Here is a 22,522-nt window from a genome sequence, read left to right on the forward strand (position 1 = left end):
ACCTACACATTAAAAAATCAGGCGCAGGTTACAAATTAGGCGTCCGGAACGAGGTGGGGTGGGGGAGCGGGGGGGAAGGGAAGTCATTACATTCTACAATAAATCCTTAGTTATACTTATACAAATATTATACAAATAAATCCAACCTGAATAAAAATTTATAAGCAAAGAAAAGATTAAATAAACCATATTCCTACCTGTGTGAAAGTGCTTCAGGCAGGCCTTTCAAGCAGCGGTTTGCCATCGGGACCGACTGACGGCAGGGGGAGGCAGGAAGAGAGAAGGCTGCAGGAAGCCGCATTACTTGAGGCAGCCGTTCCCGACGGCAGGGGGGGCGGGGAGGCAGGGAGAAGGCTGCAGGAAGCCTCATTACTTGAGGCAGCCGTTCCCGACGGCGGTGGGGGAGGCAGGGAGAAGGCTGCAGGAAGCCTCATTACTTGAGGCAGCCGTTTGCCGTCGGGCTCGACCGATGGCAGGGGGAGAAAGCTGCAAGAAGCCTCAGTGCTGATCATGGAAGGGCAATGTGGTTTTATTAAAAAATGTTAAAAATTGAACAGCTACAAAGAATTTGAATAGTCTCAAACAAGTGCATGTGTCCCATTTATCACAGTCTATCTTTAATTACAGAATGCACTCCCTCACCCTCACACACAGAAATATCAAGAAAATTAAAATACAAGCCTTTGCAAGGGTTCAATAAACAAATTTTCATTTTTTCTGCAGCACTTTTAAAAATGGCCGAGTGCCAATGTTTCCTTCAGACTGCGCGTGCGCGAACGCTCCAACGCGCACGCGCAGGGTTGCCGGCACAAAAAAAAAATCATTTAAATTGTACCCGCCCCCTCCTACTTACAAAATCGGCGCGAGTGGTAGGCTCCGCCCCCTGGGCGCCACGCCAAGTAGACATCGAGCTGCAAAGCGCTCGAGAATAGCGCGTTTTTTTTCAGGCGCCGTTTTCGGCGCGAAAAACGGGCGCCCAGCTCAGAGGGGCACCTGTTTTGCCACGTGTGGAAACTTGGGGCCATAGTTTCTATGTAGCATCTCCAGAGTAAAAAAGAGCAAACCTTGCGAAACTTAAATGGCACACCAAAAGTAGGCATTCCTATTATTCAGGAATATCTTTATTATTGACTAAATATTTATCAAAGGCATGAAAATGGATTTTAAATTATGTATTCCATGTTTATCAGAAGATTATTCTACAGGCATAATTGTGAACTACTTATGTAACAGCATTACGCTTAAATCTTTAAATCATTTTCAAAAACATTTGCCTCCATTCAACATTTTACAGTATATGCAAATTATCTACTTAAATAGAAAATCCATCTGTTGTTTACATATTTACATATAAATACATTTAATCTATGACATTATCCTTTCATTAAGACACGTTGCATCCATTGACTAAAGCTAAAGAACTCAAGGGCCACTTCACACATTAGAACACTGTCGAGTTGTGAGTCTGAAAGTGCACACTCTTCTGAACTTCAGAGTAGATCAGAGCTGGCGTCAACTTAAGAACAGCAGCTGTTCCTATGTTTGCAGGCCCCGTTCTTGAATAGATTTGTATCATTCCTTCTTGCTGAATAGACAAATGATTTATTCATCGAAGATATTCTGGAACTTCAACCTAAAAAATAATATGCGTCATTACTAAATTTGTATTAATTACTTTAGACAACATTTATTCACTATTATGATATGGTTAAAATGAAATTAGCTTTTGAGAATAATCTGGGAGCCTCGAACAGAGTAGCCATATGACAAAAGTAAAATACTGCGGATGCTGGAATCTGAAATAAAAACAGAAAATGCTGGCAATCTGACCAGTCGAGCAGGATCTGTGGAAAGAAAAACAAAGTTAACGTTTCGGGTTGATGACCCTTCGTCAGAACTGCCGAATGTTCGAAAAGAGCACATTCATAAGCACTGAAAGGGAGAGGGGAAGAAAGAACAAAAGGGAAGGTCTGTGATAGGGTGGAAGGCAGGAGAGATTAGAGAGACAAAAGGGATGATGGGCCAAATTGAAATGGTAATGGCCAGAGTTAGAAAAAGGCAAATCTGGATGGCGGAGTAATGACCAGCTGCCATTAGAGACAAAGAGGGGAAAAAAGAGGAAAAAAAAACATTAAATGGAGGGTGGGGGGCGGGGGGAGAAATGGAGCCAAAGGTTAAAGTCTGAAATTTTTGAACTCGAAGTTGTGTCCAGAAGGCTGTAAAGTGCCTAAACGAAAGATGAGGTGCTGTTCCTCGAGCTTGCGTTGAGCTTCATTGGAACAGTGTAGGAGGCCGAGGATGGAGATATCAGAGTGGGAGTGGAATGGAGAATTAAAGTGACAGGCAACCGGAAGCTCAGGGTCACACTTACGGACTGAACGGAGGTGTTCAGCAAAGCGGTCACCCAACCTACGCTTGGTCTCCCCAATGTAGAGGAGGCCACATCTTGAGCAGCGAATACAGTATACTAAATTGAAAGTACAAATAAATCGCTGTTTCACCTGGAAGGAGTATTTGGACCTTGGATAGTGGGAAGGGAGGAGTTAAAAGGGCAGGTGTTGCATCTCCTGCACTTGCACGGGAAGGTGCCGTGGGAAGGGGAGGAGGTGCTGGGGGTGACTGCGGAATTGACCAGAGTGTCGCGGAGGGACCTGTCTCTTCGAAACGCTGAACGGGGAGGGGAGGAGAAGATGTCATTGGTGGTGGGATCACGCTGGTGGTGGCGGAAATGGCGGAGGATCCATTGAACGTGGAGGCTGGTGGAGTGAAACATGAGGACAAGAGGTGAGAGTAGAGGTGCGGGAAATAGAATGGACACAGTCGAGGGCCATGTTAACCACGGCAGAGGGGAATCTTCGGTTGAGGAAAAAGACATGTCAGAGGCACTAGTGTGAAAGGTGGCGTCGTCAGAGCAGATGTGATGGAAATGGAGAAACTGGGAGAATGGAATGGAGTCCTTACAGGATGCGGGGTGGGAGGAAGTGTAGTCCAGGTAGCTGTGAGAGTCAGTGGGTTTATAGTTGATTATGGTCGAGAGCCTATCCCCAGAAATGGAGATAGAGAAGTTGAGGAGGGAAGGGAAGAGTCAGAGATGGACCATATGAAGGTGAGGGAATGAAATTGGATACAAAGTGAATGACATTTGCTAGTTCAGGGTGAGAGCAGGAAACGGCACCGATACAGTCATCAATGTACCGGAAAAAGAGGCGAGGGAGGGGACCCGAGTAGGACTAGAACAAAGAATGTTCCACATATCCCATGAAAAGCAGGCAGAGCTAGGACCCATGCGGGTTCCTATAGCAACATCTTTAATTTGGAGAAAGTGAGTGGAGTTAAAGGAGAAGTTGTTCAATGTGAGAACAAGTTCAGCCAGGCGGAGGAGGGTGATGGTAGCTGAGGACTGGTTGGGCCTCTGCTTGAGGGAGAATAGAGTGGCCATAGGGATTACTGAGATGGAATATTGAAAGTTCACTGCAGTGTGTGATGCTTTTCTGAGGCTGGGCTGAGGCAAATTGTTGGCACAATAGTGGACCAAGGAATTTCATATAAATGCTTGACATGTTCATTACTAACATGGCAAAATGCAATTTGAACCCCAATTGAGTTTTCAATTAATCACATGCCTCTGGTTGGATGACGAGAATATTTCGTAAAAATACATTTTAATTGGGTTTCTTTCTAGATTAGTGTTATAGTTGCTGAGCACAGAACTTAATTCATTTACACGTCAATTTAGCAATAACCGAACTGCCTTGCAATAGAATCTTGCTAACCTCACTTCCAGCCATATCATCACATAGCCTTGTTCTGGTCAGCTGCCGTAAGTACTTAAAACGATCAACGTTTAATTTTTTGTGTAAAATAGGAAGTTAACTGGCTCTGGAATTTGGTGACAATGATTTGGTAACATAAATGAATGAAGGGCCATTGTATAGAACATGATATTTAGACAACCCAATGATCCCCCCCCCCCACCTTTTGTTACCATATGTTTGAATGTGATCAACCTCATTTCTTGTAAGTTTCAGTAAATTTAAATCATTTTACTATACCTATATGGAAGGCGGATTAACTATTTTTAAACATTACTGAAATAAAAATACTTAAAGATTGTTGTACATAAATAATGTTGTTACAAGAACAAAATTGTATTCCAAATGCTTTGCTAATGCATCTACAATTAACTTCTGATTCCTACCAAACTGTACAGCACTTCCAACTGTACATGCACAATAATTCAGTTATCTAAATCTGTAAGGTAAATTGTCTATTATTTTTATGTTACTCCTACAGACCATTTTCCTCCTTGTTATAACTTACTGGTCTTAGCTGTTTTATATTGCTTGACTGGATAGCTGACATAAGTTCATCATGCAACGTCCTGTGAGGAGTCCCTGGTCTTGACCCATCCTCTGATCTTTTGTCTGAAATTGGTTTTAAAGAGTTTTTGAGCTCTTTCAAAATGTGGGTTTCTTTGTTTGGTTTCTTGTTTTTGATTTTGTTTCTCTTGACTTTAGCATTTTGATGGATAGTCTGTAATTTCATCTTGGTCAGTTCTTGAAACTTAATGGCTTCAGCTATGTTTCTGCTCGGGATCGTCTGTATGGGTAGTGGAGGAGGAGGTGGTGGCTGAGGAAGTGCAAGTTTCTCTGGAAGAGATGGAGGGGGTGGCGGAGGAGGAACAGCAGATTTTTGAGAATTCATTTTTTTGACTATTTTAGGAGATGACCAGGGTGAGCTCTTTGGAGAGGTACATGGAGAGGATCTTGGTGAATCCTTCTGCAAAGCAATTGTCCTTGGGTTTGTTGGCCCCTCAAAACCAAGCAGTTTGTCCATTTCCTGTCGCTGCTTTTTCTCCTGGAGGCGTTTTTGCCTCAGTTTGTCCAGATTCCTGGTTAGGATACTTGTCATAGACATCCGTGGTCCTGGCAGGTCAAAATGGTAGCCTAATTTCATAAGCGTTGTGTTTTCTTTCAGAAGTTTGGCTATTTCCATTTCCACCTGCCCTCCACATATATGTCTTTGATTGTGGAATCTCAGTTCTGTTAATATACAATTGTGTTGTATGGCTCTTATGATGGCTAAGATTCCTTTGCCTGTGATATAGTTGGAGTCAATATTAAGATTGGTGATGCTTCTGTTAACTTGTAACATGTCAGCTAGTGCACATGCCACATGATCATCAACATGAGTGTTGGCCAAACTCAAATTGTTGACAACCGTATTATATTTCAGAGCTTCAGCCAAGAGCAAGAAGTTTGCAATACTTATGTTCTCAATGTTATTCAGATTGACTTCTGTTTTCTCAGAATCATTATTTTTGATGCTGTCAAGTGTATCTTCAATAACAGTTGTGTTTCCACCTGGTGGGCTAGCGATTGCTTTGAGACTTGGATCATCTTGTGTTATTTTCTCTTTGTTGTGCTGCATAAGATTGTTGCCATGGCCATTTAGGATTGGTTGGTCAACAACATGCCCATTGCACATGTGTGATCCATCCTGTCTATTACTGCTAATTGATCTGGTGTCTAAAGTTTTGTCATCACTCTCTTGTGCATTCTCCTTCTCTGCCTCCTCCTCTTCCTCTTCCTCCTCCTCCTCCTCCGTTACAATTTCATCTTCATCTTCTGTTTCTTCAGATATACATTCTTCTATGTCTACTTCATTCTCTGATTGGTCATCTTCACTTTCTGTTTCATGGTCATCTTCAGTAACTCCTTTGCTAGCCTCATTGATTTGTGTCTGGAATTAACATTTAAAAATAAGTACAATGAATACATAGAATACACAATGCTTCAGCCATTCTATTGGATTTCAACCTAGAATTAATGTCAGGCTCCCCCAATTTGTATACATTTTTAACTTCCCCAATTCTTTTTTTAACTTTTCCCCATTATGTTATTGACTAGCTGAGGTGCTCTTGCAAAGAGCCAGCATGGGATCGATGGGCTGAATGGCCTTCTTCTGTGCTGCAACCATTCTATGATAATTGCTGGTGGATTACGAATTAATTGCACTATACCCTAGAAATGTGTACTGCATTTTCAAAAACATTAATAGTAACAAGTTCTAAATCTTATGCTCCACCAAAACTGGATGATTATATAGTTCAATTAAAGGATGAAATATTTCTACAATGTTGTTATAAATGAGGTGCAAGTAGCACAATGACCAAAATTACCTCTGTGTACTAGATGGAGAGAATGCCTATGTGACTGAGGCGATTTGAAGGAGAACCCCTATGAAGGAGGGAAAGGTGTGAAGGGGGAGAGTGATTGATGAGGTAGCTTTTAGGGATGTGATGCTGTGGTTTGTTAAATATGAATAAACCCAAGTGTCATTTATCTTACCTATATATTTTTTTAGATTATAAATCTATCAACTGTAAAATAAAATTTAAATTCATTAAAATATATTATTTGTAATACAAAAATTTCCAGGCAAACATGCCCTGGGAGGACTATTTACATTTCTAAATTTGCTACCTACAGTCCTGATTGTGTTGTAATGAGTGATGGAATTTGAGCCTGCATCATTTTTAATCAGCTTTCTGCTCACTCACTGTCTAGCTTGCTGGGTGCTAGCTTATGGTGTATTTTTAGAAACAATTGGGAGGGATAAAGTTTGGAGAAAGGTCAAGCATATATTTCAGTGTGTAATTTTTATAACTGCTCCAATTTCTCATGTTGAATTGTTATAGCAACAAGGGTTTGGAGACAGCATCAAAAATATGATCAAAAATAGACAATTACAGAAAACAAATGTACCTTATGGTGGATTCATATGACACATTTAACAATTTCGACTTCACACCAATACTATATTTGTGAATTGTAAATCAAGTATCAATGCTCAGCCTGACTCTGAGTGAAGAGAGATTACCTTCCGCAGGGAGTGTCATTTCACTTCAGTGCGGTGTCAGGTTTGGCCGCGACTCTGAATTCAGTCTGTATTCACATTATAACTGTGGCAAAACGAAACTGCTTTGGGCCAGTGCCAATGTTGTAGTGCGAATGCACCTTTGGGTGAGTTGGGCCAAAAATGTTCCCAAATCACAAAAGCTAAGCAAGTTGCACACTAAAATGTTATCTTGTGCTTTACCTTTGGCGGGACACCTGGGCAAGTAACCTATTATTTGATCAGACAGAATTAAAATGTAATGCTAGTACTGATTTGAAGTTGGGTAGATTTGCGAAGATGAAAATGACACAGTAGATTTATTGGTAGTCCTACAATGCAGGAAGATTAGCCACATGGGATAAAATGGAACAACTTCAAAACTATCCTTATGTAAAAGAAGCTATGTAGGTCCATACAGTAAAAGGCCACGTGATAAAACTGACCCAAATTGGCTAATGGATCATGTTCAAAGACAAATTAGATTTGAGCCAAAAAAAGTCACAGGTTTTTGTATGGCGGAATCCAGAACTAAGGGACATAGTTTCAGAATAAGGGATCGCCCATTTAGAGCTGAGATGAGGAGGAATTTCTTCTTTCAGAGGGTCGTAAATCTGTAGAATTCTCTGCCCCAGAGAGCTGTGGAGGCTAGGTCATTGAATATATTTAAGATGGAGATAGATAGATTTTTGAAAGATAAGGGAGTGAAGTGTTATGGGGAGCGGGCTGGGAAGTGGAGCTGAGCCCAAGATCAGGTCAGCCTCGATCTTAGTAAATGGTGGAGCAGGCTCGAGGGGCCAAATGGCCTACTCCTGCTCCTATTTCTTATGTTCTTAAATAAAATAGCTCTGAGGAGAACTGGGACAGGTATCGAACTCAGCTAAGGACAAACAAAGCTGCAATCAGACAGCCAAAAAGGTCAGCGGAGAAGAAGATAGCATTTAACTGTAGTAGTAATAGCAAGATATGTTTCAGCTATATTTAGTCAGAAGGATATCATGAACTGTGTAGGGCCATTAAAAGATTCCTCAGATTATGTTTGGATGGACTTCCAGGATATGATAGAGATTGAAATGGAAGATGATGCTGAGTTATCAATAATATTTTGTAGGTTTGCTATTAAAATTAACAGTATCCAAATGGATGCAGATATACAAAAGCAAAATATTGCAGATGCTGGAATCTCAAATAAAAACAGAAAATGCTGGAAATGTCAGCGGGTCAGGCAACATCTGTGGAGAGAAACAGAGTTAACTTTTCAGGTCAATGACCCTTCCTCAGAACTCCACGGATGCAGATATAGTCTTGGCTAGAATAAGGGATCTCAAAACAAACTGACCCTGAGGGCACGCAAAGAAAGGAGTGCTGTATTCCTCGAGCCCCTTGCTCATATACTGAACAGCTCACTGGAATCTGGGGGGTTGAGGTGGGGGGAGATCACTGTGGTGCTGATATTTAAAAAGGATAATGATTCAGACCCAGTTATAGGCAAGATACTAGAAAGGATGCATTATATGAGTACCTTGACAGAGAAAGGGTTATTAGAGAATCTCAACATGGCTCTCTGAGTTGTGACTATGGAACAAGTTTCCAGTTTCTGCAGCGAGTGTGCAATCGCTGCGAACACTCGAAAGAAAGCTGGACAAGATCCTTAGTGTGGACAAGATAACGTGTAGAAAGTAACTGGGTATTGGTGGATTCGTCTCACAGTCATTATGGCCTCCTGGAATTTGTTTGATTGACTTTGGGTTCCGTGAGGAATTGCCCAGAGTTTTTTTCTTAAATTAGTTGAAGTTTTTTTCCCTTTCTTTTGCCTCTCAGGAGGTTGTGTGGCTGGATAAAGATCATGGCATGCAAAAGCTACAGCTTGACCAACTGGACATTTCCAGGCCTTTATCATCATATGTTTGTATATTACACTTCTGGCTCCAGTCATTCTACATATAAACAGAACAACAGTCAATTCAGATTTCTGAATCTTTCTGCATTTGTTAAAAACAAGTCAGTCTGCGGTTGTTTGTTAATGGAACATGCTCTCTACAATGACTACTGCATTCCTTTAGGTAGCTAACAATGTCTTTTGGAAATTAGGGCAGCGAATCCTTGGGAGTCTGTGAAATGTTTCCACACAGAGGGAATTGACAGAACACTGCCACACAAAGATATAACACAACATGCAATTGTATACTGCCTTTAATATATAAAATGTCCCACAGGGGTCTGCAGAGAAATAAAAGGGAAGGGACGGTGAACTGTGGGAGAGAAGTTAAGCGAGGTGATTGCTTAAATAGCTTTCAATGAGTTCTCAGAAGATTTTTAAAGGAGGGCACAATATATAAGAAACAATTTGGTGCACTCACTCCAAGAAGGGAGCAGCGCTGAGAGGGTACAACACAGTAAACAGCAGTGCACAGCAGTGCATTTTCTGTACATTCAAATTTTCATGGGCAGAAACTTATGAACTGTATCGGCCCTACAGTATAATGATACCAATCACAGAGGGCAGGCAGCCTTCCTCCAACTATTACATGTTGCACATCATTTAAACTAGAAAAGTTGTGTTTTCTTTTTACGTTTAGGCACAAAGCTGTGCATTTTCCGAAGACTTGTCTAAAAGTTTCCAGTCATATAATTGGGATTCTCCATTGATTGATAACGAGGAGCTGGGATGAAGGGTCTTGGTGGAGTAAGTAAAGAGGGGCTGTTTCCACTGGCAGGAGGCTCAGTCACCAGAGGACACAGATTTAAGATAATTGGCAAAAGAGCCAGAGGGGAGACGAGGAGAATTTCACAGGGAGTTGTTAATGATCTGGAATGCACTGCCTGAAAGGGCGGAGGAAGCAGATTAAAAAATAACGTTTAAAATCTAATTGGATAAATACACGAAAAAGAAACATTTGCAGGGCTATTGGGGGGGCGGGGGGTGGTGAGTGGGATTACTTGGATAGCTCTTTCAAAGGACTGGCACAGGTACGATGGGCGCTTTTTATGCTGTACGGTTCTAGATTTGGGACAGTCCTTACCGTGCCCTTATATCAAGTTCGGATTAAGCGCTTACCTGGTTTGGTTCGGCAGAAAGTCTCTCGTTTTCCAACAGTTTCTGTGTTTCTTTTTCCCAGTACGCCATCAAAGCCTCCCTGCTGAAAGTTCCTTGAGGGGTTTTATCGGTTTGGTCTTTCTGCCTCAGCCCAATGGGAACAAATTCGTTCGGGTCGATATCGTTCATCTCCCGCTCCAGCTCCTCCAGCTCATCTGAAGTCAAGGAGGCAAGGATTTCATCCTCGTTTATGTCCTCGTATTTGGCCAGTTCTGTCCTGTAACCAAACTGCGACATCTTTTTTGCAAGAAAATCGTACTTTATGAAGAAAGCTGTTTCGAACTGATCAGCTTTGACTGCACTCGGATTTCCGCCAAGCGGCTGGCGGGGCTGGATGGGTCTCTGGGTTCTTTGCAGGTAACTTTTAAAGCAGGCTGGTGGGCTGAGATCATCATGTGCTCGCTGCTCTGTAACAATGTATGAAAGCATGTTCCGTTTTGAGTAACACACGTCACCCGAAACACTTCAAACAGGAGGAAAGACATGGCATCGTTTCCAAGCACGTAACGCCACGGCAAAGGGGGGTCCCAGCCCCCAGCCCAGGCGTCGCCGTATTGTCTCCAGACGCTGACCAAATACAGTGCTGACAGCTTCCAGCTCAACCCTACAGCAAGTCTCGGCATTGTACTACTGCCCTTCACTCCACACCCCACTGAAAACACACACAGCTTTCAAACAGCCTCCATTGGCTTATTTCTACAGTAACCTTTTATTTATAAATGAAGTTCAGATTTTCTTTTTAAAAAAACAAGATTTGGACAGTTTTAATGAAATTATGAGGTGAGCGCCAGAGAAAAAAATCAGACCAAAAATGTGAGACCGTATTTAGAAATGCAGAGTGTAAAGAGAAAAACCTTTTGAAAAAGTTTGAGGTTTTAAAAAGAGGAAAATGGGGCGAAGGGGGAATGCCTATACATAATAGGAACCCGGCATAGTCAGGTCATTACAACTGCCGCTATTTGCAAATGTTGAACATTGCAATCCCGCTATTTATAGACCTGGTACATTGAATCTATAAATGGGTGGGGTTTAAACACTCACGCTATTTATAGATTGTATACATTATATTCACCAGTCTTTTTAGATTTAGTGCATTACAAGCCCCAGCCGAATTTTGTACATTTATAAGAACATAATAGGAGTACGCGTACGTCCCCTCAAGCCTCTTCCCCCAACCAATATCATCTACATCAACACCATTTTTCCCCATAGCACTCGATTCCCTTAGTGCCCAAAACCTACCAATCTCAGTCATGAAAATGCTCAATGACTTCCCTCTGAGGTAGAGATCGGCTATTTATACATGTTGTATATTTACACTCGAGATCGAGGGCTGTTGTACTGTGAGCGCTATATTCTCATCCTCGTTACCAATCACAACAAATCCGCAACTGTGAAATGCAATAAAGACTAAATAACGCATAAGAACAGAAAATGCCCAGCAGGTCAGGCGGCAGCTGTGAAAAGGGGAAAAACAGGTTAACGTTTCAAGTCCATTAAATAAGTGGTCTGTGTACAATACAACAGGGGTAGACGGGTGCAATGTGGTAAGTTATAAAGAATGTCGAATTCAACGTAGGAGGGAGACACGCATAATTCAGATTATGGCAGTTATGTGACAACAATTTCGGTAAGATGCAGTGAGCGATATAAAGGATCCCACTGGCTGGATTTGGAGCTGGATAGGGCTTTGTGTCTGTGGGGAGGTGGGGGGAGGCTTGTTGTTACTCTTCTCATCTGATATTACGACGCCGAGCGGCACCCAAAATAAAACACTGCTTCATCTGCCAGAGTTTCAAACAATGAGTGAACTATGAAGCAACGTGGCAACTGCTAACTCTAAATACATTAAGAGCAAGAGGATAACTAAAGAAAAAGAGTAGGGCCTATTAAAGACCATAACAGTAATCTGTGTGTGGAGGTGGGTGGCACGGATATGGTTCTTAATGAATACTTTGCGTCTGTTTTCACAAGAGCGAGGGGCGATGCAGACATTGCAATCAGGGAGTAAGAGTGTGAAACATTAAATGAAATAAACAGTGAGAAAGAATTAAGGCATTTAGCAGCTTTGAAAGTGGATAAATCCCCAGGTCCGGATGAAATGTATCCCAAGCTATTAGGAGAAGCAAAAAAGAGGAAATAGCAGAGGCTCTGACCATCATTTTCCAATCCTCTCTGGCTACAGGTGTAGTGCCGGAGGACTGCAACATTGTTTAAAAAGAGAGAAAGGACTAGCCCGAGTTATTACAAGCCAGTCAGCCTAACCTCGGTGGTGGGAAAACTATTGGAAAAACTTCTGAGGGACAGGATAAATCTTCATTTAGAGACACGGATTAATCACGGACAGTCAGCATGGATTTGTTAAGGTAAGGTCGTGTCTGACTAATTTGATTGAATTTTTTGAGGAGGTAACAAGGAGGATCGATGAGAGTAGTGTGGTTGGTGTAGTGTATATGGATTTTAGCAAGGCTTTTAACAAGGTCCCACATGGCAGACTGGTCACAAAGTAAAACTTGAGGATGTAATGAGCAGGGTAGATAAAGGGGAACCAGTAGATGCCGTGTATTTGGATTTCCAGAAGGCATTAGATAAGGTTACAAAATGCTGCTGTACAGAGGGATCTGGGGGTCCTTGTACATGAAACACAAAAAGTTAGCATGCAGGTACAGCAAGTGATTAGGAAGGCAAATGGAATGTTGGCCTTTATTGCAAGGGGGATGGAGAATAAAAGTAGGGAAGTCCTGCTACAACTGTATAGGGTGTGGTGAGATCACACCTGGAGTACTGCATACAGTTTTGGTCCCCTTATTTAAGGAGGGATATACTTGCATTGGAAGCATTTTGGAGAAGATTCATGAGGTTGATTCCGGAGATGAAGGGGTTATCTTATGAAGAAAGGTCGAGCAGGTTGGGTCTATACTCATTGGAGTTTAGAAAAATGAGAGGTGATCTTATTGAAACATGTAAGATCCTGAGGGGGCTTGACAGGGTAGATCAGAGAGGTTGTTTCCTCTCGTGGGGGAATCTAGAACTAGGGGCCATAGTTTCAGAATAAGGGATCGCCCATTTAAAATGGAAATGAGGAGGAGTTTCTTCTCTTAGAGGGTTGTGAATCTGTGGAATTCTCTACCCCAGAGAGCTGTGGAGGATGGCTCATTGAATATATTTAAAGTGGAGATAGACATATTTTTGAATGATAAGGGAGTCAAGGGTTATGGGGAGCGTGCAGGGAAGTAGAGTTGAGACCAAGATCAGATCAGTCATGATCTTATTGAATGGCGGAGCAGGCTTGAGGGGCTAAATGGCCGACTCCTATTTCTTACATTCTTATGTTCTAAAAGCCCATGGGATCCAAGGTAAAGTGGCAAGTAGGATCCAACATTGGCTCAGAGTCAGGAAGCAAAGGGTAATGGTTGATGGGTGTTTTTATGACTGGAAGACTGTTTCCAGTGGGGTTCCGCAGGGCTCAGTACTAGGTCCCTTGCTTTTTGTGGTATATATCAATGATTTAGACTTCAATGTAGGGAGTATGTTTAAGAAGTTTGCAGATGATACAAATATTGGCTATGTGGTTGATAATGAAGAAGAAAGCTGTAGACCGCAGGAAGATATCAATGAACTGGTCAGGTGGGCAGAACAGTAGCAAATGGAATTCAATCCTGAGAAGTGTGAGGTAATGCATTTGGGGAGAGCTAACAAGGCAAGGGAATACACATTAAATGGTAGGACACTGAGAACTATTGAGGAATAAAAGGACCTTGGAGTTGTAAAGTTACTAATCTTCAGAAAAACGCAGACCATGAACTAAAAAATTGATTGATCCAAGCTTTTTGAATTAAGCTGGACAATTAAGAACATTCCCTGGTCAAGGACATAAAACTGACTTCATGCATAACAGTGGAGTTGTTATATGAGGCTTTGAACTTGAGTGACCAGGGTGGGGAAAATAGCCACTGGAGACATCAAATCTGTAATAAGACCAGACGACAAAGGACCCCCATGGAATCCAAATTTTTGGCCAGCATTCAACATAAGGAAATATATTTTGCATTGTCGACTCCGTGTACAAATTAGTAGCCATTCAAACTCATCACCAACCAGTTAAACAGATCGATAATCGAATTTCGTCTCAGCGGGAAACTTATTCAAAAACTGGATATAAATATTCAGACACAAACACACAAGCAGGAGAAGCAGAAGCAGGAGGAAGAACACAGGAAGAAACAGCAAGCAGGCACGGAAGGAAAGGAACAGAAGCTGCAGAGAACGGCCAGAAGACGAACCAACAGGTCACGGAATCAACGATCATGAATCGCTGGTGATTGTATGCTTAAAGTCAAATTTCTTTCAGCAGTCTAGTCCTGTAGTTTTAGTCAGTTTTTGTTGCATAATAACACTGATACTTGTTAAGCCTAAATTTAGTGCCACATGTTGTCCTTTCCCACTTATAAGTTCCGAGGTCTAAGAATCAGAGTAGAATGAAAAAACAAACACCCTACGGAGTGCATGTCCACAGATCCCTGAAGGTAGCAGGCCAGGTAGATAAGGTGGTTAAAAAGGCATACAAAATATTTGCCTTTATTAGACGAGACATAGAATACAAGAGCAGAGAGGTTATGCTTGAACTGTATAAAACACTAATTAGGCTACAGCTAGAGTACTGCGTGCAATTCTGGTTGCCACATTACAGGAAAGATGTGATTGCACTAGAGGGAATACAAAGCAGATTTATGAGGATGTTGCTTGGACTGGAGAATTTTAGCTATGAGGAAAGATTGGATAGGCTGGGTTTGTTTTCTTTGGAACAGAGGAGGCTGATGGGAGACCTTATTGGGGTATTTAAAATTATGAGGGGCCTAGATAGAATGGATAGGAAGGATCCATTTCCTTTAGCAGAGGGGTCAACAACCACAGGGCATAGATTTTAAGTAATTGGTATGAGGCTTAGAGGGGATTAGAGGGGAAATGTTTTCACCCAGAGGTTGGTGAGGGTCTGGAACCCACTGCCTGAAAGAGTGGTAGAGGCAGAAACCTTCACCACATTTAAAAAGTACTTGGATGTGCTCTTAAAGTGCTGTAACCTGCAAGGCTATGGACCAAGAGCTGGAAAGTGGAAATAGGCTGGATAGCTCTTTGTCGGCTGGCACGGACAACGGCTCAGCCTCATCGCGATATTGAGATACGGTTTTAGAACCACTACAGGCACGACTTTATTGGTCCACGCCTGTTAAGCACAGTATTACCATCCAGTCTTTTTGCTTTAGAAATACATTAATATTGGGCCACTAAAAATTGTCAGTGAAGATCTCGAAGTTTTGCAATATTATTCCTGATTAAATTCATTTAAAGCTTGGATTTCATTTCCAACATAATCTAGAACGCTGTCTCAAGGAGGGCCTTATGTGCCTCCCTGGTGGGATTACAATTCAACATTTAAATCCTTTAAAGTATTTGCTTTGAAAATGTGTCATGAAATTATATTTTAAAAGCACAGGCAGATTTCCTAACAATTTAAATAGATTTGGATATCTGCTGCTGTTTTACCATGCGAAGATGCGGTCCTCCGTCCCCAGCAGCCATTCTGTAATGGAATACTTCACATTATGGATTAAGTGCTGCAATTTCACATACTTTCAAAGGGACTGGACTACTGCAAATTGAAAATTAAGCATTGGCCCGGAATTTGTGATTAGCGGCGAAGCGAAGGCGTTCGGCGCTCGCCCGAAGTAAGTTTCGTACAAAGATCTCCCGCTCTCGCTATGGAGAATTTCGGGTTTTCTAATGCGTAATTTAAATCAACAGAAGATAATGGGATTCCCAGCGAAGAGCTGCTGTGACAGCAAGTTGTCTAAGCAGCCAATGAAAACGCAGAATTCTCAGACAGCTAACAAGTGCGTAAGCAGCTGAAATTCGAACTTTTAAAAAAATGTTAGAGAGCAAAACAAAGATTGGGGCTCTCACATTGGGAAAAAGAAAACTTAAAGATTCTTTAAAAAAATAATTTTTATTAAAATGGATACATTTAATATTGCACATTAAAATTAGGTTGTGGCCCTGAAAAACTCTGTTCAGCAGTCAATAAGCTGTTAAGATCCCAGTTACACCTTTGGGTCTAGCTTTTAGTGTTTCCACGATTTGAGATATTTCACTGATTGCTGGCTGTGTGTGTGTGTGTGCGGGGCGGTCACAGCGCAGCCTGTGGAGGAACAGTGATTGACTGACCACAACTTCAGGATTGCCGCTTAAGGATTTTGTGCATACGCAGCCTGAAGATTCAAAGGTGAAATGACGGCAAGCGCTGCCAGTTAGCCGTCATCAGGACGATAAATTCCGGGTCCATAGTATTTGACGTACAGGAGCTCTAATGATATCTGCCTATTTTGATGGCAGACCATAAGCCAGCAATCACAATACTGGGGCCAAAAGATGATTTGAATTCTTACAACTTCCAGATAGCAAAGGTAGACTATACAATTGTGAACTAATCATGGACTATACATTTGAAAAGGTACAAATTGAGAGGGATCATAATCCTACCATGAAAGCTATTTTTGTTGACACACAAGATTAGTGTCTTGAATAGTAACCAGTTACAAATGCTTCCAAAATCAAATAAAATCTCGAGCTGTACGCAAGACAAAATTTTACATTTTACATTACAGGACTGGCCAAATGAGAACAAGTGGAGATACCTAACCAGGAGAAATGATGAACTATGGATGTAACTGTTTGATGAGAATTGTAACTATTTTGATTTTCTATATGTTCTCTTTCTACAGGCTAACACACACGGCCCGAGCCGAAACCTACAATTTTAGAGTATATGGTGAATGGGAGCAGCGTTGTCTCCAGGATGATGATGATCTACACTAGGATTCCAGCACATCGGGAGAATTTAAAAACTGACCATCAGCTGTGAAAAGTTATTTTTGTAACATGTTAACCCATCAAATCACTTATTTACAAATATAATTGCTTACAAAAGCAGGCGATGCTGGCAAGAAAGTAAACAGAAAAATGCAGTACGAGAGATCCAGAGTCAGTTTGCAAATAAACCAGTCTGCCGTTTCTTTTTAGCGGTCCTTGCAGATCTTGGAACAAAATGCTTCACACAAAAAACTATGCAATCCTTTTCTTTAACAACAGAATATGGTCTTTGATGGAATTGCGTAAGTGCACCACAGCAAGATGTCCAAATCCCTAACACATTAAAAAATCGTTTTCTAAAAGGGGCATTTGCTTTTTTTGAAGACAAAGATGATTGGCTGAGAAATACCATACCACCTAAAGATAACCACACGGAGTTTTGATAGAAGATAGAGGATTGGTTAATGGACAGAAAGAGTAGGGATAAACAGGTCAATTTTTGGAATTCTCTACTTGTAGATGCTGAATCATTGAGTTATATTGAAGGCTGAGGCAGATTTTTGAACTCTGATATGGGGATCAGGTAGGAAAGTGGAGTTGAGGTTGAAGATCAACCACGATGTTACTGAATGGTGGAGCAGGCTCAAGGGACTATATGGCCTACTCCTGCTCCCAATTCTTATACGGTCTGTAAATATACATCGCCGAGGTTTGGGCACAACTCAATTCAACTCACAATTAGATATATTTACTTTACACCTGGTTGAAGGCACCTTTAATTGATTTGATTCCTGCCACAGAGACAAGACTATTTGCCAGTTTGAAGCCTTGAGAAGGCAATTTCCATTCAGAAAAACTCTCGAGTTGCAATTGCTAGTCAGATCAAATTGCACCACAACATCAGAACCAACTTGCATTTATGTAACACTTCTGGTAGTACATCATCCCAAAGTGTTTCATGAAAAAGGGTATCGATGAAGATCTAAGGGAAGTTACTTGCACCCTTAAAATTTAAGCTAATCCAAAATATATCCCTGATTTTCATTGCGCCACCATTGGCAGCAGTGCCTTCAGCTACCTGGGCCCCAAACTCTGGAATTCCCTCCCTAAGCCTCGCTGCTGCTCTCCTCCTTTAAGGCACTCCTTAAACCTACCTCTTTGCCCAAGCTTTTGGTCACCTGTCCTAATAGCTTATGTTCTGTGTCAAACTTTGTTTGATAAGGCTCCTGTGAAGCATCTTGGGACACTTTATGTTAAAGGCACAATTTAAATGCAAGTCATTGCTTCTGAGAGCTCTTAAAAGGTGGGGAGAGGGGAAGGAAGGCAGAGAGGTTTAAGGAAGAGAATTCAAGAGTATGGGATCAACATGTCTGAAAGCTGTTTCACTGAAGTGGAGTTTCAGGTTGGGAGTGGGGGAGAAGAGTTGTAAAAGGAGGCCAGTCAGCAGAGAACACACTGGCACATACAACTAGAAGAGGTTGTCACATCATCACAGGTGGTCCCTCGTATCGAGGATGAATTGCTTCCACGCCAAAAAGGGATGAGTTCGATGAGTTCACAGGTGTTTCAATGAAGGACCTAATATTCCAGGTCCCGAACTGCTTATTGAAGGGTGGAAGATGCCTGTGCCTGGATTTAAAGAAAAATGCGTGGTTGCCGTTGCACACCAGCCACCACACAGGCTTGAGAACTAGGTCTTGGTCTACTGGCAAGGATTAACGACTGGAGGCCAGCTCTGCTGTACGGACCTAGTGCGCACACATAATCGCAGTGTGGGCTGGCCCGTGCCACCCTTGGGCCCTCAACTCTTCTGGACCCCAAACTCACGCCTCTCCTGGGCCCCAATCATGTCGCTCCACGATCACTCGCCGCTCCTGCGCTCCAACCTTGCCGCTCCTGCTGTACCTGTCCACGCTCCAATCACCGACCTGGACCGTGGTGATGTCCAATCCAGTCGCCCTCTTCACAGTTGTCGCTCTCGAGCACGTGCTGTACCTTGAAGTGGCACTTCAAGGAAGTTATAGAGGTAGAGACACAGGAGGCTATTAAAGGGATCTGTAGATGAAGATGACAAACTTGAATTCAATATCCTGGGAGACAAGGAGCTAATAAAGGTCCGTGATGACAGGGCAGCAGGACTTAATGTTGGAGAGAGTTAAGGTTTTACATAGTATGGAGCCAGAGAGACCACTGAAAGTAGTGGAGAAGTTGAGAAGCATTGAAGACCCAGATGACGATATCAGCAACAGTGCAAGAGAAGCAAGAGTAAAGATAGACAACAATGCAAAGATGAAAACTCAGCCTTGGTGATTGATACAGTAGAGGGTTTGAAGCTTCACTTGGGTTCTAACAGAACACTGGTTGGTTACTGAATTTCCAATGGGTAGATATAATGAAGTATGACCTTACTGATACTATTCAAAAGCAGAACCAGAGAACAAAACACAAACATTGAAGTTGGAAATCCAGTTTTGTCTTGTGATTACAGTAATGCATTGGAACAAAGGGCCATGTAGCAATAATTAAAATATCTGGATGTGCAACTTAGCTTGGTCTTCTCATTAATTTTAATAGGCAGGAAAAGAGTGAGCTTGTGAGTGCATAAGTGGAAAATGTTGGCCATCATGTCAGAGTTGGGTACTTAGTTTGGAAAAAAAAACGAGATTCTGGGCCAAATCAGGAGGAAAGGTTGGTGTCACTTGGACGATGCAATTTGACTTTTGATCTACCAAACTATGGATCATCAGAATACTACGGACTTCTATTTAAGATCTCCATGACCTCAGTAGCTATTTTTGTGTCATTAGTATTGGTCATGTGAGTAAGCTATGACCATCAAACAAGCTTGTAAATTGAAATGCTGCTTGGAGAGCCTGTGTTGGATGCCTTGTCACTAAGTTAAGCAGCAATTCACTATACTAACATCTGACAATACAGAGGTTTCACCTCCCAAACGCATCTCATACCTTGTGGAACACAGCATTCATTTTAGAAATAAATTTAGCTTAAAGGCCCATTTTTGCATAATTGTTGGCAAGTAAACAAGGCTACAGGGCAGGCTCACTCAAGAGGTGATGCATTAAAATGTATTGCTTACACAACCATCCCAGAGCATCACAGTTCAAAACAACCAAATATATACACCATCTTTTAACAGTCAAATCCCACACTCCGAATGATCACTAGTGTCCTCTGTCTAATGTATTCAAAAACAAATTCATCCAAAAATCAGAATGCAGAAAATAACTTCAAAGTAAACTGCACAAATAGAACAAGGAGACAGGTTCAAGGCAAACTTAGGACAGATACCAGAAAGTGGTTCTTACAAAAGAATGATCAGTACCTGGAATAGTCTACTAGGTAGAGTGCTTGAGCTAAATCCCTGCAATCATTAAAGACCCAGTTGGATGCTGTAACAAGGCTGCATGAATAAACAGATGGGTCGAAAGGCCTCCCTTAATTATCTTGTGAAGACAGCAGCCATTAAACCATGTTAAAATACCATCTGCAGATTATTGTGTCAGCATTGTTTTGCAGACAGAAGACCCCATCACATGTTGGCTTAAGGAATGACCGCTTCATTTTCTACCGTGAATTAACAGAAAGATATAAACACTACTACCCAGTTTGTCAACTGACTTGCATTAAGTCTCATTATCGAATAAGGCAAAAACTAGTTTGGACGTGCTTGTGCTCATGCTTGAAATATGGTCACATTTAAGGCCACTGAACCATATTTTCGTAGGAGTCAACCTCTTCCGCAGAAGAAAAATTGGGAGAACATTGGAAGATATTTGAACCATAAGATTCAAAAATCATAGCGTTTGAAATCTAGATTTGGTGTTTTAACTAAACTGGATTAAACTGGCATGTAAATGTGGAATCTTATTTCTACAAAAGAAATTATGTTTTACTACTTCCCCTCCTATGGGGTAGACTGTGGCAGGTTATACAAATCATTCAAAAGGCAGGCAAAATGTCATGACATGCAAATGGAAAGGACTTTGTGTGTGTGGGGGGGGTTCAGATATAAAAGTAAAACCTGTGAAAAATGTACCAAATTGGGCATGTTATTTTTAAATAATGTTGTTTGTACTATAACCCATGTACTATGACCCATCTGAAGATTTTTTTTTTTAAACTCAAGAGGGAAGAGAACAGGCGAGGGAGGTGAATGGGAGAGACATGGCCAAGTGTGAACATTTTCAACTGAAACCCAGTGTCCAATGGAGGGGTCATTAAAATGGAAAAATGAAGGATCGGCATAATTTTGAGCAGTGAAGAAAGCCTAGCCATTATTTTACCTCATGAGATGTAACGACATCAGTAATATTTTAACAATTATGCTCAGAGATTAGCATTTTTTTCCCATTACTTTTCAGTAACCATGCTCCTTTAAATTTTAGTTAATAGTATTGTTAAAGCATTTTCAAACTTCGAAGGGATAAGCTAGTGATGCCAGCACTCATACAACATGCTCCTATCCCACAATATGAACAAAAACATTTTGCCTTGCTTCTTCTATATAATGCTTGAAATAAGCAATGTATGATAAAAGTCTGGTTACAGGCAAACTGTACATGATTAATGACAATGATAACCTGCAAATTATCACCGCAATGGTCGATAGCTCAGGCAGAAATACTAGGCTCTGTACCACCCGTGAAAAGATAGAGTGCCTATTAAAAATAGACATGGACATCAACTCAGTGAATAGAAACATAGAAAATAGGTGCAGGAGTCGGCCATTCGAGCCTGCACCGCCATTCAATGAGTTCATAGCTGAACATGCAACTTCAGTACCACATTCCTGCTTTCTCGCCATACCCCTTGATCCCCCTAGTAGTAAGGACGACATCTAACTCCTTTTTGAATATATTTCGTGAATTGGCCTCAACAATTTTCTGTGGTAGAGAATTCCACAGGTTCACCACTCTCTGAGTGAAGAAGTTTCTTCTCATCTCGGTCCTAAATGGCTTACCCCTTATCCTTAGACCGTGACCCCTAGTTCTGGACTTCCCCAACATTGGGAACATTCTTCCTGCATCTAACCTGTCTAAACCCGTCAGAATTTTAAACGTTTCGATGAGATCCCCTCTCATTCTTCTGAACTCCAGTGAATACAAGTCCAGTTGATCCAGTCTTTCTTGATATGTCAGTCCCGCCATCCCGGGAATCAGTCTGGTGACTCCCTCAATAGCAAGAATATCCTTCAAGTTAGGAGACCAAAACTGTACACAATACTCCAGGTGTGGCCTCACCAAGGCCCTGTACAACTGTAGTAACACCTCCCTGCCCCTGTACTCAAATCCCCTCGCTATGAAGGCCAACATGCCATTTGCTTTCTTAATCGCCTGCTGTACCTGCATGCCAACCTTCAATGACTGATGTACCATGACACCCAGGTCTCGTTGCACCTCCCTTTTTCCTACTCTGTCACCATTCAGATAATAGTCACCAACTAAAACAAGTAAATTATTTTCTCTCTTTGGGTGGAATCACTAGATATTTTCAGGAGACAGAGAATTTTAATTGCGCTTTAACAGTGAAAAAGCCTGTATACCATCTTAAAGTCAAAAGCGATATAGCATTGTAACTTAAGGCTTTATCAATGTCTCTCAATTTCAGTCATCCTTTAAAGAAATGAGGCACAAACAAAAA

The 22,522-nt window shown here is 41.6% G+C and overlaps 1 protein-coding gene across 1 annotated transcript; it reads right to left on the reverse strand.

Moving 5' to 3' along the window:
* Positions 1 to 587: 587 nt before the first annotated feature.
* Positions 588 to 10,386, reverse strand: LOC139280845 (leiomodin-2-like). The gene is made up of 3 exons (XM_070900592.1): positions 9,956 to 10,386; positions 4,321 to 5,742; positions 588 to 1,633 (listed from the first exon to the last, which is right to left on the reverse strand). Exons 1-3 carry the CDS (start codon positions 10,229 to 10,231, stop codon positions 1,607 to 1,609), a joined length of 1,725 nt encoding a protein of 574 aa, XP_070756693.1. The 5' UTR covers positions 10,232 to 10,386; the 3' UTR covers positions 588 to 1,606.
* Between the last annotated feature and the right edge of the window lie 12,136 nt (positions 10,387 to 22,522).

This window comes from Pristiophorus japonicus, chromosome 15 (assembly GCF_044704955.1).
Source record: "Pristiophorus japonicus isolate sPriJap1 chromosome 15, sPriJap1.hap1, whole genome shotgun sequence".
Lineage (NCBI taxonomy): Eukaryota > Metazoa > Chordata > Chondrichthyes > Pristiophoridae > Pristiophorus > Pristiophorus japonicus.

What these genes read in the sequence shown, in the direction of transcription:
- LOC139280845 (XM_070900592.1), bottom strand. Translation starts at nt 10,231, where the DNA reads ATGTCGCAGTTTGGTTACAGGACAGAACTGGCCAAATACGAGGACATA. An exon ending in TTTCTGCCGAACCAAACCAG is followed by an intron (nt 5,743 to 9,955) that starts GTAAGCGCTTAA and finishes TGTTAATTCCAG; the next exon opens with ACACAAATCAATGAGGCTAG. An exon ending in ATATAAAACAGCTAAGACCA is followed by an intron (nt 1,634 to 4,320) that starts GTAAGTTATAAC and finishes ATTATTTTTTAG; the next exon opens with GTTGAAGTTCCAGAATATCT.